Here is a 14013-nt window from a genome sequence, read left to right as displayed (position 1 = left end):
CCCCTGTGGCCCCCCCAGGCCGGCCAGGCTAGGGGAGGGGGCGGGGGCCCTTTTCCTGGGCCGGCTTCCCCCTCCCCCGGCTTTGCCTGTGCTCCCCTCCCTTCCGTTTTCACCTTCCTCTCCTCCTTTCCTCCCTCCTTCCCCTCCATTTGCTCCTTCCCCTTCTCCTCTCTCCCCTTCTCTCCTCCATTTTCTCCTTTCCCCTTCCTCTCCTCTCCAGCCCTCCTTCTTTCTTTCCACCTGTCCTTCCTTCCCCACTCCCAGGAGCTACCGTTTTGGATTAGTTGGGGGCCACTGCTGGTGGCGGGGGAGGGGGCCCTGTGGACTGCCCTCTCCCCCCGCCGCAGCCACACCACCACCCAGAGCCAGAGCATCTCCCCGTTGTCGTTCCTCGGGCCTCGAGGGAGCCCAGCCCTCCGTCCCATCAGGATCCGTGAGTGTCTGCAAGGTGGGGATTGGGCTGGGTCCTGGAAGGCTGGGTTCACTGCTGCCTAACGGGGTCCCCACCTCCCTCTGCTCTCCGGACGGCAAGTACCCTTCCCCACTAGGGGACTGTTCTGCGCCCTCCACCTCTCCAGTCTCCATTCACCTCGACCTTTTCTCACCCCTTCTTCAGGATACACAGCTCGCCCCTGTCCCCCAGACCCCCTGCTTCCTGGGGTCCTAAGGGGCTCACTGGCTCCTACCTGTGGTTTCTCACTTCCTCACTTCTCTGGAGCTCCTGGCATGTCTCTGCTCCTGCTTTCTCCAATCCTTGGTTTCGGTCCCAGACTGTCTTATTCTCTCTTTCTCTTCCTCTGAGCCTCATCTTCTCTGCCTGCCATGGGCCCTGTCTCCATCCCATCCAGTCTCTATCTCCTGGAAGTGTCTTTCTGTTTCTGAGCCTCCATTTCATGTGTCTTTTGGGCCACTCTCTGACTCTGCCCAACTTCGCTCTTTGCTGTCAGCCTCACCTTTTCTTGGAGTGTCTCTGCTGATACCCCTCCCTCTATCACAACTCTCTCTCTTTCCACTTCTCTCCATTTTTTGCCTCAGCTCACCTGCCCCTCTCCCTCTCTCTAACTCTGGGCTTCCACCTCTCACTCTTCTGCTTGCCTTCTCCAGATCCACTCTGGGTGCCTGGCTTCTCCATCCTTCACTCCTTAGGTGCTCCATGGTACACATTGTCTTTTCCTTGCTGATCTCGCTCTTCCCACCCCCATCCTCACTCTCCAGTTCTGCGTTACTCACCTGGCCTTTCTGCTCCCATTTCTCCCCATGCCTGGGCCCTCTGTTCTCCCATATTCAGCCAAGTGTCTCCAGGTGGATGCAACCCTGTGAGGACTTGCCCAGGGCACTCACTCTTCCTCCCCGCCTCAGTTTCCCTCCCCAGCTCTCCCTCTCTCTTAGTTTGTGAGTTCTTCTCTCCCTGTATGCTTCTCCCTCAAGCTTTTCCAGTCTTGCTTCTGTCCTTTTTGCCCCTTCCTCTTCCATGGGCCTACTCTACAGCTCTGACATACTTTCTCTATCTCTTTTCAGAATTTTGCTCCCCTCCCCACAATTGTGTCTGCTGTTATTTTTTATTTGCCCATCTCCCTCACCTCGTTTGCCTTTGCTAACCCTATTTGCCTTCTCACCTTTGCTCATATCTTGTTTGCCCACTTGTCTGTTTCTCCCTTGGTAGGTTTGCTAACTGGACCTCTTTTGCTCAGTGGTTTGCTGTGTTGTTTTGCCTGAGCCTCTGGGTCTGAGTCCTAGGCATGCCTGGTACCCTGCCCCTCTTCTCTCGCATCATCCGTCTTGTCTCTGTCCCCTTCGGTATCTCACTTCTGGGCTGTGTTTGTGTTTCTCTGTGTACCTTCCTGTACTTCTGTGTCTATTTGCTTCCCCTAACCCTGTCACTACACTCTGTCTTTCTGCTACCATCTGTACCTGCCACCTGTGGGTCACTGCCCTTCTGCCCCATCTCTCCCTCCATCTTTCTGTCCTCTAGTCTCTGCACCCTGCCTTGCCCCAAGAGCCCCTGGTGTCTCAGGATAGCCCACCTCACTTCTGCCTCCTTCCTAGCCCCACCCTCCACACCCCTTCCTGGTGAGTTCTTCTTCTGGGTCTCCCAGCATCCCTTACTCCTCCACCCTTGATAAGCCTTGACCTTAGATCCGAATTACAGTTCCCAGTGACCAGCCTGTCCAGCATGCCCTCCCACTCCCCAGCCTCTCCTTCCCAGAGGCCCAGAGAGAGAGTGGTGATTTGCTCCAGGTAAAGTGGTGAATAGGGGGCAGAGCCTGGACTGCTCCAATCTTCTGCTGCTCTGTCCTGGGTTTTCCTGGCCATATGAGATGGTCTGAAGTGTTGATTTGTGCCTCTGCTCTTCCCTAGCAGTTCTCATCCTGCAGTCTCACCAGCTCAAGCCCTTCTTCCATGGGGACTGGGCAGGGTATGGGGGTCCAGGCTCACATCACAGCACTCTGGGTCCCATAAAACCCTCTTCTATGGAAACCCAAGTGTCTCTTCCATTTGGGCATGGTCCTTGGCCAGGGGGAGCTTCACGTCTGGCCAAACTCATCCCTGCTCAGTGGTTATCCTGCAGAAGGCCAGGAGCTCCCAGAGGAACCCTTAAGTCCATGGGGGTGGACAACTGTGAGGAGCAAAGATGCTCCATCTCCCCCTTTTCTGCAGCTCGCCAGAACAGGTGGGGGCAGTGGTTTGGTGCCCATTTCTGGCAAGCAGCTCGCTCCCTGCCTTACTTCCTCCCCGTCTAGCCCTCCCTGGTTGCATCCCAAGTCGGTTTGCGTCCTCTCTCCATGCTCTGTCTTCCTCTTTCTTTGTCTTTCCTGTGCCTTGATTTCCCCTTCTTCAGCCTGCCCTGCTCTCTTCCTCACCCTGCTCTGACCTTTTTCTCTCTTCACATCTCCCCATCTTCCCTCCCCTCCCTTTTTCTCTCTCCTAGTCCTATCCCCAGCACCTGTAACTCTCCTTCTCTGTCTCCATTTCTATCCGTACTTTCCTATCTTATCGTCTTTCTGTTCCCTATATTTTTGTCTGTTTTCTCCTTTCTCCTTTTCTGAGTCTCTTTATCACTCCCCTTTCTAAGCCTCTCTTCCACTTCCTGTCTTTCTGTTTTTTCTCTTCTCTTTACTTTTTCTTTTTCTTTTTTTTTAGCCCTTTTACTGCTTTGGGCCCTTCCATCTGTTTGTCTATGTTTCTCTCTCTCTCTCTCTCTCTCTCTCTCTCTCTTCCTTTCCTTCATTTCCTCTCTTCTCTTCCCAAGTTTCCTAACTCCCGGATACATTTCCCTTCAGACCCCGGATGTCCAGGCCCCTCTCACCATGGGATTGTGGGAACCAGGGATGTCAGGAAGGTGGCAAATGAGGCCTGGGATGGGGTTGCCTAGCAACCACCGCATCCTCTCTAGCCGGTTTCTGTTGCCTAGTAACAGCTGCCTGCCCAGAGATAGGGGCGGGACTGGGTGGGGGGTAGCACTTCTGGTTTCCTATTGGGGTGGGGTTGGTCCCTGGGAATTCGCTCCTACTTGAAATCCTAGCATACCTCCCTCCTGTTTTGGTACCTTTACACATCCTCTAGCAGTGCCTGACCCACTTGTGCCTAAGTGCTGTGAGCTCCTCTCTGGTAGTGCTTTTGTGAGCCTGAGCTTCCCTTCTAGTAATGCCCTCAGTATTGCGAGCTTCTAACGAGAGCAAGGCCCATCAGAGCTGTCCAGCAGTCCTCCAAAGGGGCTGCACATCAGCAATCTCCCCATGGGCTGGGGTCTCCCTGCAGGTGGCGAGTGGGGGCCGCGGCAGCTGCGTCCCCATGAGGAGGGGAGGAAGATGCCGGCTGAGCTGCTGCTGCTGCTGATTGTTGCCTTCGCCAGCCCCAGCTGCCAGGTGCTCTCATCACTGCGCATGGGTGAGGCCCTACAGCACTCTGCCCCTACCTCCTCAGAGACTCTCCTGGTGGACCCTGGGGCTCCTCTTTGGGGGCCCAGGCATGCCAATCCATCAGGACCTGAGAACCTGGGCCTCAGATCTCAGCTTTTCTCAGCAATGAGAAGTCCCAGGCCCCAGCTCCTCCTTTCCCCTGGACCCAGGAGTCCAGACCTTCAGCTGCCTCCGGCCTTAGATCTAGGAGTCTAGGTCCCTAGTCCCTATACCCCCAGAGCCCAGGAGTCCAGGACCCCAGCCCCTCCTTCCTTAGGACCCAGGAGCTGGTTCCCAACCCCTGTGTTCCCTTAGCTGCAATCCTGGACGACCAGACAGTGTGTGGCCGTGGTGAGCGTCTGGCCCTGGCCCTGGCCCGGGAGCAGATCAACGGGATCATCGAGGTCCCAGCCAAGGCCCGAGTGGAAGTAGACATCTTTGAGCTGCAGCGGGACAGCCAGTACGAGACCACGGACACCAGTGAGCGGGGCCACAGGGGCGTGGGGTGAGGCAGGGCAGGCCTGTGGCCCTCAGTCCGTCCCTCCACCCTTGTCCTCCTCAGCTCGGCCTTGTCCTGTTCTAGCTTCATCTGCCCCCTTCCTTCATGTCTGTCTCTGCCTTCTCCTTCCAGAGATGGCTGCCACTGGGGGTAGGGGATGGTGAAGCATAAGATCCAGTCTTGCCCTGGAGGAACTCAGGGCCTTGTTTGAAAGATGATTTTCATAGCTGGCTGGGGATACTTGTTAGTCCCCAGAGCTGAATAATGGAGGGGCTCAGAGGCAGGGTTCAGTGAAGGCATTCTGGAGAAGGCTAGATGGAAACTGAGCTTTGAACAGTGATCGGGATGTAGAAGGAGTGACATTACTCTAAGCCCACCCTATGGAACATGGCCTATCACATGGTAGGAGTGTAAAAGTGTTTGTTGAATACCGATGGACTGAATGGTTGTTAATAGGTGTCACTTGAACAGATGTGCTGGGGTCAGAGACCTTCAGGAGATGCTGCCTTAGAATGTGTTAGATTTCTTTTCTGCAGGCCTTGTCAGAGGCTTTATTATGTTCATATGTGTTTCACATCACCAAGAGGGAGAATGGAGTACAATGGTTCTCAGACTTTTTTGACTGGTGTGGCACAGAGCACAATTTGGGAGAAGCTGGGATGGAGGGTGAGGAGGCAGATGGCGTTCTGGGTATGTGCCTGGAGTCTGGAGGTGGGGGCAGGGAGAAGTACTTGGAGGCAATACCAGGACATGGGTTGAGCCCTTCCTGAGCACCTGGATTCAGCACATGTTTGGGGGTGTTGTGAGAGACTTCTGGGCTGAACATGAAGGGCAGTGGGAGGTGAGCTGGGCAGATTGTCAGACTGGCTCGAGGAGGCCTGCAGTGCCAGGGTGAAAGGTACTGCTTTCACCTGCAGGCAGCAGTGAGCCATTGGTGGACTTAGACCTGGGAGCTGAGCTTCTGGAAGGTGAACCTGGAGGCTGCATTTGGGTGATGGGTGGGGAGGCTGGTACGTGCCCAAGTTGAGAGTACTAAAGTAGGACAGAGTCAGAGGGGTTGAAGAGAAGGGGACAGATATGAGAAAACTTGAGAATAGAGAAGAGATAGAACTTGGTGACTAATGAATTGGCTGTCAGGAGAGAGAATGAAGGCAAGGATCATTTCCAGGCACCTGGGCTGTGAGAATGGTGGAGCCCTCACCAACATGGGAGGCACAGAAGGAACATGTTTATGATACTTTTAGTTAGATGTGCCAGAAACCCAACTCAGGCTGGTTTAAGGGAAAAAGAGAACTTATTGGCTTATGTCACTGAGACCTAAGTATGAATTTCAGGCATGGCTAGATCCAGGTACTCAAATGATGTCCCAGTATTGTTTTAGGCATGGCTAAATCTAGGCGTTCAAATAATGTCCTGGAAATTTCTGTCTTTATCTCTGGGCCCTGCTTTCCTCTGAGCCTCTGAGTTGGCTTCATTTTCAGAAATACCCTCCCCAGCTGGTGGCAAGATGGCCCCAGCAGTTCAAAGCTCATATCTTACTAGTTTAGCAAACCCAGTAATTATAGCAAAAGACCTGGGAAAGGCTCTCAGTGGTCTGATTTGAGCCCATATCCATCTCTGAACCGGTCACTGTGGCCAGGAGGATGTGGTTCTGTGACTTGCCAGGCCTGAGTTGAGTGCCAAATCAATCCTGGGAACTGTGTGGACTGAGGGGTGAGGGTAATTCCTCCATGAAAAGTTAGGGTTCTGCATTAGAAGGGGCACCAGACAAGCAAAAACAATACCTTTGTACCTCCCAGTCTTGAGACACACATTGTTTAAAGAGAAGAGAAAACGGAAGGAAGAAGAGCAAGTAAGGTGCGACAGAAGAGTGTGGAGGACTCAGGGGACTTCAGCTGTGGGTTTGGGCTGGAGGGGGCATTGGATGCATCACAGATTGTAGCATGGTTAAAAAGATTGAGAAAGGTGAAGGCTGAGGAGCCTGGCACTGGATTTGCAGGCCAGGAGGAGGCCCCTGTTGTCTCTCTCTTCATCCCTTCCTTTGTTTCTCTCTTGGTCTGGCCTGTCCCTCTGTTGCTCTGCCCCATCTCTCCTTCTCATGCCCCTTTCTTTTATTCACTGTGTTGGGCAGAGTCAAGGATTGGCCCTCTGGGTCCTGGGTGGCAGAGGAGGATCAGGCAGCTCTAAGTATCTGGATCCTCTCCTGGGCCAGGGCAGTTCCCTGGGGATTGGGAAACATGAGGAGGCAGAGGGTCTCTGACTGTGGTTTCTTCCTTGCCCCCTGCAGTGTGTCAGATCCTGCCCAAGGGGGTTGTGTCTGTCCTGGGGCCCTCTTCTAGCCCAGCATCTGCCTCTACTGTGAGCCACATCTGTGGAGAGAAGGAGGTGAGGTTGGGAGTGGGGCAAGGCAGGGTGGGGCAGCGGGGCGGGGGTGGGGAGTGGGTTCCTGGGAGGCAGGGCTGGGGAGGAGGAGTAGGATGGAAGCCAAAGCACCCTCTCTGTCCAGATCCCCCACATCAAGGTGGGTCCCGAGGAGACGCCCCGCCTTCAGTACCTTCGCTTCGCATCTGTCAGCCTGTACCCCAGTAATGAGGACGTCAGCCTGGCGGTCTCCCGAATCCTCAAGTCCTTCAACTACCCGTCGGCCAGCCTCATCTGCGCCAAGGCTGAGTGTGAGGGAGGAGAACTGGATGTTTTGTTTTCTGTTTCCCCCAAATGCCCCTTCCTAAGACATCCAGCATCCCATGCTATTGTTCAGTGCCCCCTGGTTAGAACCTCCGAGAGACCCAGGAACTGGGCTCACGTAGTTTCCCTCATCCCTTCACCCTTCAGGGACTGAGACCTCTGGTTCCACAGACCCCTTCCTGCCCCCAAAGAGACCCGTTTAGTTCATGGACAGAGGTTAAGTGCCTGCTATGTCAAGGTCCTCTGCTAGGCCCTGGAAGGTTAGCAGGGAGCAGCACTGGTGTGGTCTCTGACTGCAGGGGACTTGGTCTGGTGGAGGCCACAGGCTGTTGAGTTGTTTTGATACAGAGAGGTCCATGTGCCACCAGGAGCCATGTGGGGCCTCTAGGAGCAGCACATAGGAGAGATTCTAACCCGTCTGGGAGGGTCAGAGTCTGCATCCCCAAGAAAGGGACATCCAAGTTGAACCTTAAGAGGGAGGGAGGAGAGAGAAAACTGCAGAGGGCATGGTAAGGGCAGAGGCAGAGGGCCAGGGGTGCATGGCCCCTTTGAGAGGCTCAAAGATGCTCCTGGTGGCCAGAGTGTGGCAACAACAAAGCAGGGGATAATGGGAGCTGTGTACCACACAGGGCAGGGCCAGATTTGTGTGATAGGAAGTACTCTTTGGCTGCAGTGTGGAGAATGGACTGGAGAGTGATGCAGGTATGCCAAGGAGGCCAGTGGGACACAGGGGAGAGGTGATGCTGGTTTGGGCTGAAGTGGTAGCATTTGGGATGGAGAGGCCAGGATGGATTTGAGGAGGAGAGCCAGTGAGGGGAGGGAGCGGGTAGGGTTGTGGCTTGACAGGCTTCTGCCGAGGCAGGGGAAAACAGCCAGTTGAAGGGCACACACATTGGAGATTGAGACAGATGGGGAACTGTGCTCAGTAATCTCTAGAGAGAATTCCCCTTAAAGGTATTTATTGAGTACCTGCTGTGTGCTAGACACTGTTCTTGGTATTAGGGATATAGCAGTGAGTGAAGCAGACAGGAATCCCTGCCCTTGTCAAACTTACATTCTTTTTTTTTTTTTCCTTTTTTTGTCTTTTTTACTGACCAGTAACGGGATTGCAACCCTCGGTGTTGCGCCCGCACTGCGCTCAGCCAGTGAGCGGGAACCGGTCTCCACATGGGATCCGAACCCTCAGCGGGAGCGCCGCTGCGCTCCCAAGCAGCGCACTCTCCAGTGCGCCACCGGGCCTGCCCAAACTTACATTCTGATGAGGGGAGTTAGACAGTAAACACCATAATGAGTCATATATTCTGGTGGGGAGTCAGGAAGGTGGAGGTGACAGGAATCTGGAGTTCTGGGGAAAGGTCTAGGTTGGGATTTTAATTGGGGAGGAACCAGGCATTGGTTGGTTAGATGTAGTAAGTTCTGTGGAAAAGTAGAAGCAAGGAATGAGGTTTGGGAGTCTGGAGTGGGGGTGGAGTGCAATTTTAAATGAAACGGTGGGCCTGGGCCTCATTGAGAAGGTGACATTTGAATAAAGACCTGGAGGTGGTAAAGGGCGGCTGTAAAGGGGATCTAGGAGAAGGGGGTTCTAGGTAAAGGGAACAGTCATTGCAAAGGCCACAGGACAGGAGTGTGACTCGTGTATGGAACAGCGAGGAGGCTGGTGTGGCTGGAGACAAATGAGTGAGTGATGGGGAGATGAAGTCAGGGAGGTCACGAGGCGGGTGGGCAGATCATGGGGGCCACCTTCGAGGCTGTGAGGACTTTGGCTTTTAGGACCCTGAGTGGCATGAGAAGCCATCAGAGGGTTTTGTGCAGAGGAAGAACACATCTGATTTGCATCACTCTGGCTGTTATGTAGGGAACAGACTCTAAGGGACAAGTGTGGCTATTGCAGCAAGCAAAAGACAGCAGTGGCTTGGGCCAGGGCAGTGACAGTGGCATGGTATGATGGGGTCTGATGTGCTTTGAAGGTAGAGCCTAGGTGTACTGGGCATGGGTGAGAGAGAGAGAGGAGAAGCCAGGTTGCCATCAAGGGTTTTGGCCTCAGCAACTGGCAGACTGGTGTTGCTGTTGACCAACATGGAGAAGATATAGCAGTTTGGGTGAGAAGTGTGAGGGTGGTGTGAGATGCCTGAAAATATCCTGGTTGGGGGGTCAGGAAGGTGGCGGAGACAGGAATCTGGACTTCTGGAGAGAGGTCTAGGTTGGGATTTTGAATGGGGAGGACCCAGGCACCGAGTCCCTAAGCCCAGTACCGCAGGGGACCTGGCTGTGCTCTGGACAGCCAGTCCATCTCCTTGGCATGCCCTCCAGTCCACTGCCAAGCTGCCCCAGATTGGGGAGGAGGAAGGAGTGTCCACCTCAAGCCCAGAACCTAGGAAAGTTCTAACCTGAGGCCTGGCCCCTCCCTCAGGCCTGCTGCGATTGGAAGAACTGGTGCGTGGCTTCCTCATCTCCAAGGAGACACTGTCAGTGAGGATGTTGGACGATAGCCGGGACCCCACACCACTGCTCAAGGAGATCCGCGACGACAAGGTGTCCACCATTATCATCGATGCCAACGCGTCCATCTCCCACCTCATCCTCCGTAAGGTGGGCCCCCTTCTCTGCCTGTGATGGGGTGACTGTGGGGTGACCATGGGCCTCAGTGGTCAGAAGGGGTTATTGAGACCTCTTCTTATGTGCAGATGAAAATTATGAAGTTTATAGTTGCTTACTGGATAGTCAGTCACCTCATCTCTCTGTGAAGTGAGGACAGTATAGTTCCCACACCAGCGGGTTATTTATTTTGAGGGTTAATGAGTGAATGGCAGGTGAAGTGCTTAGGGCAGTGCCTGTCCCAGAGTAAATGCTGGCTAAGTCATCTCCTTAGGGTTTTTATTGAGGGTCTGTGTTGAGATGCTTTGCGTATATTCTTTAACTTGGCTCTCACCCCACTCTATGGGGTAGGTGTCATGAACATTTTGTGGATGAAGAAGCTGGGGTTCAGGGTCGGGGGGGAGGACTAGCTTAAGGGCACACAGGAGGGGCACACCAGCACCTTCTCCCACAGGCCTGACACTTTCTGTCCACCAGTGACCCACACTCATTAATCATTCATTTGCTTCCCTGCTCTTAATTTTTCTTCATAGTCAAATTTGTATTGTTTATTTTTCTCCACTTAAAAAAAAATTAAAACCATATGTCACTGCTGATCGTAGCTCACAGGAAGAAATGTGAAGGGAATCCATCGGGCTTTTGAGGCAGGATGTCTTAGGGAAGGCTTTCAGGCTTGGGAGGCAGGCAGCCATGGGAACAGTCATCTCTTTCCTCTCTGAGCCTGCCCTTCCCTGACACCCACATGAAAATGAGCCCAGCTCCTGCCGCTCAGGCAATGCAAGCTGGTGCTCTTTAATGTTATAATTCTCGTGGGAGGACAGGACTGGGCACTCCTGGCATGGAGAGGTTTTCTGACTTTGTTCTGCTCAAGGACTGTGAGAAAGGGGCTCAAAAATGAATCTTTTAAAGATTGCAGGGGTTAGTTTTTCTGACCTTATGACCGGGCTGAGCCCTACACATTAGCAGCCTGAACTTGGCTTTTGGGCAGTGTGGAGGTTAAGTTCTCTAATGAGGGATGGGGGCATTTGGAGGCCCCATCCCCTCCTCCAATACAATCCCTATGTCCCCTGGGGCACCAGTCAGTGTGGTGGGATGTAAGGGACCAAGGTCTCCCTCTGCCCTCAATTGTCTCCTTTTCCCTGTCTCTCTGTCTCTGGGTTTCTCTGACTATTTCTCACTGGGTATCCTCTCACCAGGCCTGTCTCTAAATCTTTCTTCCTCCCTTGGGTTCTCCCCATCTCTGTCTGTGGGTCTCTACCTCTCACGCTGCCTCTTGGCCTCCCCTGTGTCCTCCAGGCCTCGGAGCTAGGAATGACCTCAGCGTTTTACAAGTACATCCTCACCACCATGGTGCGTACCCCTCTGGTCCTCCCTGCCCTCACTTCCCTCCCACCCTTTCTGCCACACTTGGGGCCTGGCCCTAGGCCTTACCAGCTCTTCTTGGTCCCAGGACTTCCCTATCCTGCATCTGGACAGTATTGTAGAGGACTCCTCCAACATCCTGGGCTTCTCCATGTTCAACACCTCCCACCCCTTCTACCCTGAGTTTGTGCGCAGCCTCAACATGTCCTGGAGGGAGAACTGTGAAGCCAGCACCTACCCGGGCCCCGCGGTGAGCACACAGACATCCAGTCACGCCCAGAGACACACTGTGCACAGACACTCTCAGGGGCCTCTTTCAAAACTTGCTCAGATTATGCTCAGAACCCTCTGGTGCTCCTAGAGGCCTAACAGTGTGGCCCTGTGATGAGTCTGACCCGTGTCCTCCTCCTCTCCACCTCCCATGCTGCTCCAGCCACACCAAGCACAGGTGCACCTCAGGGCCTTTGTACGTACTCTTCCCCCTGCTTCCCATGCACCTTGCCAGAGAACCAGTGGCTCGCTTCCTCATCTCCAGGTTTTTGCTCAAATGTCCGCTCAGTTGTATAAGACCTTCCTTGTACATTTAAAAAATGGGAAGCTAACTACTTTTTAACCCCCTTCCCTGCTTTCTTTGTCCTCATAGTACTTACATTTGTTTAATTAATCACCATGTGGCTTACTTTATATTATACTTATATAGGGATATAGATTTATAGATTGTAAGTTCCACATTGGCAGGGGGGTCTGTTTTGTTCACCATTGTATCCCCAGCACCTAGAACAGCCTGGCTCATAGTAGATGTTTGATAATATATGTTGAATAAATGCAAACATATGAAAGGTGCATATTTATGTGTATTTGTTCACAGACATCTACTTATATGCCAAGATACCGAGACATTCCTATGTGCATGGAAGTGCACTCAAGACACTGTGATGTACAATCAGATGTGGGCACGCAGGGACATCACACATACTGACACAGACAGAGGCACACTCATATGCACCCCTGTGCACACCTACACAACACAGATGCTAAAACCTTCACCGGCCCAGCGAAGACACATGCTTGCAAGTACACACGCAGATGCCTTCATCGTCAGTCATAGCTTGGTGGCCAGGGTGTATCAGACACTCATTGTGTGCCACGTGCTGTTTCAAGTACTTTACAGGCATTGTCTCGCTTGATCCCCACAGTAGTGCCCAGACGTAGGGATTATTATTATCCCCATTTTACAGGGGAAAAAACTGAGGTTCAGCAAGGGGTGGGGACTTGACTCTCCTCACTGAGATAGGAAGTAGCCAAAAAATAGCAGAGCTGGGCCTCCAGCTCAGAGCCTCCAACCATCATGCTTTCCTGTCTTCCTGACACCACGCTCACCCAGTGTATAGACAAATGGGCATGTTTGTCCAGTCCACTCACGTCAACATGTCCTAGACGCACTCAGGGCCTATGGCCATCTTCGCTCATCTGCATGGGCCACATAGACATAGATTCCTGGGCACACCTGCCTAAGTGGGTCCTCCAGGCAAACCCTCTCAGACGTGCCTTCCCCAAACAGAGACATGTGGCCACAAAGTCTCGGAGAGCTACTCCCACCAAGGCATGGGGCAATATGCACCCCTTCCTCACTGTCACCCACATTTCCTGAGAAATATGCCAGAGCTGCTTCCTTGATCTTGTTTTTTTATTTTTGGCCACTAGCCAGCCATCCCTTCCTCGCTCCTGACTTGCCAAGTTACCCATTGCTGGGGAGGGAGGAGTTGTCCGAGTGCTTGAGGGTAGCACCATGGGGGGCTTTAGGGCTCCTCTGGCTAAACTACCTCTTTCCCATCCTGCCTCTGCCTCTGCCCACACTCAGCTGTCAGCTGCACTTATGTTTGACGCCGTGCATGTGGTGGTGAGTGCTGTTCGGGAGCTGAATCGCAGCCAGGAGATTGGCGTGAAGCCACTGGCCTGTACATCAGCCAACATTTGGCCCCATGGGACCAGCCTCATGAACTACCTGCGAATGGTGAGCCGGGGTGGGGGAGGGCGGAGGAGACGGGACAGTGGCCACCGCAGGCGGGGCACTCACTGTGTCCACCCTGCGGCCCCCTGCCCTCTCCCCGACCTCCGGGCTCTCTCCGGGCCTCCTCTTTGCTTTTCCTTCTCATCTGTCCACTCTTCACCCGTCCTCTGCCTGTCTGGGCTGCGCTGTCTCTGGGTCTTGCTCTTTTCCTGCTGCTTTGTTCTATCTCCCCTTGTTTCCTTGCTTGTTGTCCTGATCTTTTGACTGTGGTCCTTCTTGGTCTCTCTCGCTTGTGCCCTGCACCCATCTATGTGCCTTTCTTTGTGGATGTCTCATCCCTGCTGGGTCTTTCTTGCCCATCTCTGGGCCCCTGCCATCCCCTCCCTCTTCCCAACCTCCCCGCCCTGCTAGGTAGAGTATGATGGGCTGACCGGGAGGGTTGAGTTCAACAGCAAAGGGCAGAGGACCAACTACACCCTGCGCATCCTAGAGAAGTCCCGGCAGGGCCACCGTGAGGTGAGCAGGCCCAGAGCGACGCCAGAGGGTGAAGTGAGGGTGGTGTGGACCCAGAGGCTGCTGAATCCTTGGGCAGGGCCTATGCTGATGGCACCATCTCTGCCCCCAGATTGGGGTGTGGTACTCTAACCGTACCCTGGCCATGAATGCCACCACTCTGGACATCAACCTGTCGCAGACGCTGGCCAACAAGACGCTGGTGGTCACAACCATCCTGGTGAGTGGCCTTGCGGGGGTTGGGTGGACTTAAGTGAAGGGACCAGAAAGCTGGGCCTTTCCTGAGCTGTGTCCCCATCCCAGTCCTAACTTCCATGGTGAGGTGGAGGGATACCTCAGTGGCACAGCACTCAGACCAGCAGGGGATGTGACCCATGCACACAACAACCCCAGGTTGTGACCAAAGAGTCACCTCCTAGCCACTGGCAGAGCAGGAGAGAGCACAGACT

At 53.9% G+C, this 14013-nt stretch overlaps 1 protein-coding gene across 1 annotated transcript in view; it reads left to right on the top strand.

The window, feature by feature from the left end:
- Positions 1-203: 203 nt before the first annotated feature.
- Positions 204-14013, top strand: part of GRIK5 (glutamate receptor, ionotropic, kainate 5) — a 56203-nt gene continuing 42393 nt past the window's right edge. The window contains exons 1-11 of the mRNA XM_008567256.1: positions 204-433; positions 3760-3888; positions 4215-4379; positions 6686-6783; positions 6905-7070; positions 9494-9672; positions 10975-11028; positions 11129-11290; positions 12902-13054; positions 13463-13567; positions 13677-13784. Coding sequence (XP_008565478.1) covers positions 3810-3888; positions 4215-4379; positions 6686-6783; positions 6905-7070; positions 9494-9672; positions 10975-11028; positions 11129-11290; positions 12902-13054; positions 13463-13567; positions 13677-13784 — 1269 coding nt within the window. The 5' untranslated portion in view covers positions 204-433; positions 3760-3809. The remainder of the gene's footprint in view (positions 434-3759; positions 3889-4214; positions 4380-6685; positions 6784-6904; positions 7071-9493; positions 9673-10974; positions 11029-11128; positions 11291-12901; positions 13055-13462; positions 13568-13676; positions 13785-14013) is intronic.

The sequence above is a fragment of the Galeopterus variegatus genome, unplaced genomic scaffold (assembly GCF_000696425.1).
Source record: "Galeopterus variegatus unplaced genomic scaffold, G_variegatus-3.0.2 Scaffold306, whole genome shotgun sequence".
NCBI lineage: Eukaryota > Metazoa > Chordata > Mammalia > Dermoptera > Cynocephalidae > Galeopterus > Galeopterus variegatus.
Note: the sequence above shows the minus strand (reverse complement) of the source record. Positions and strands in the feature narration are given on the sequence as shown.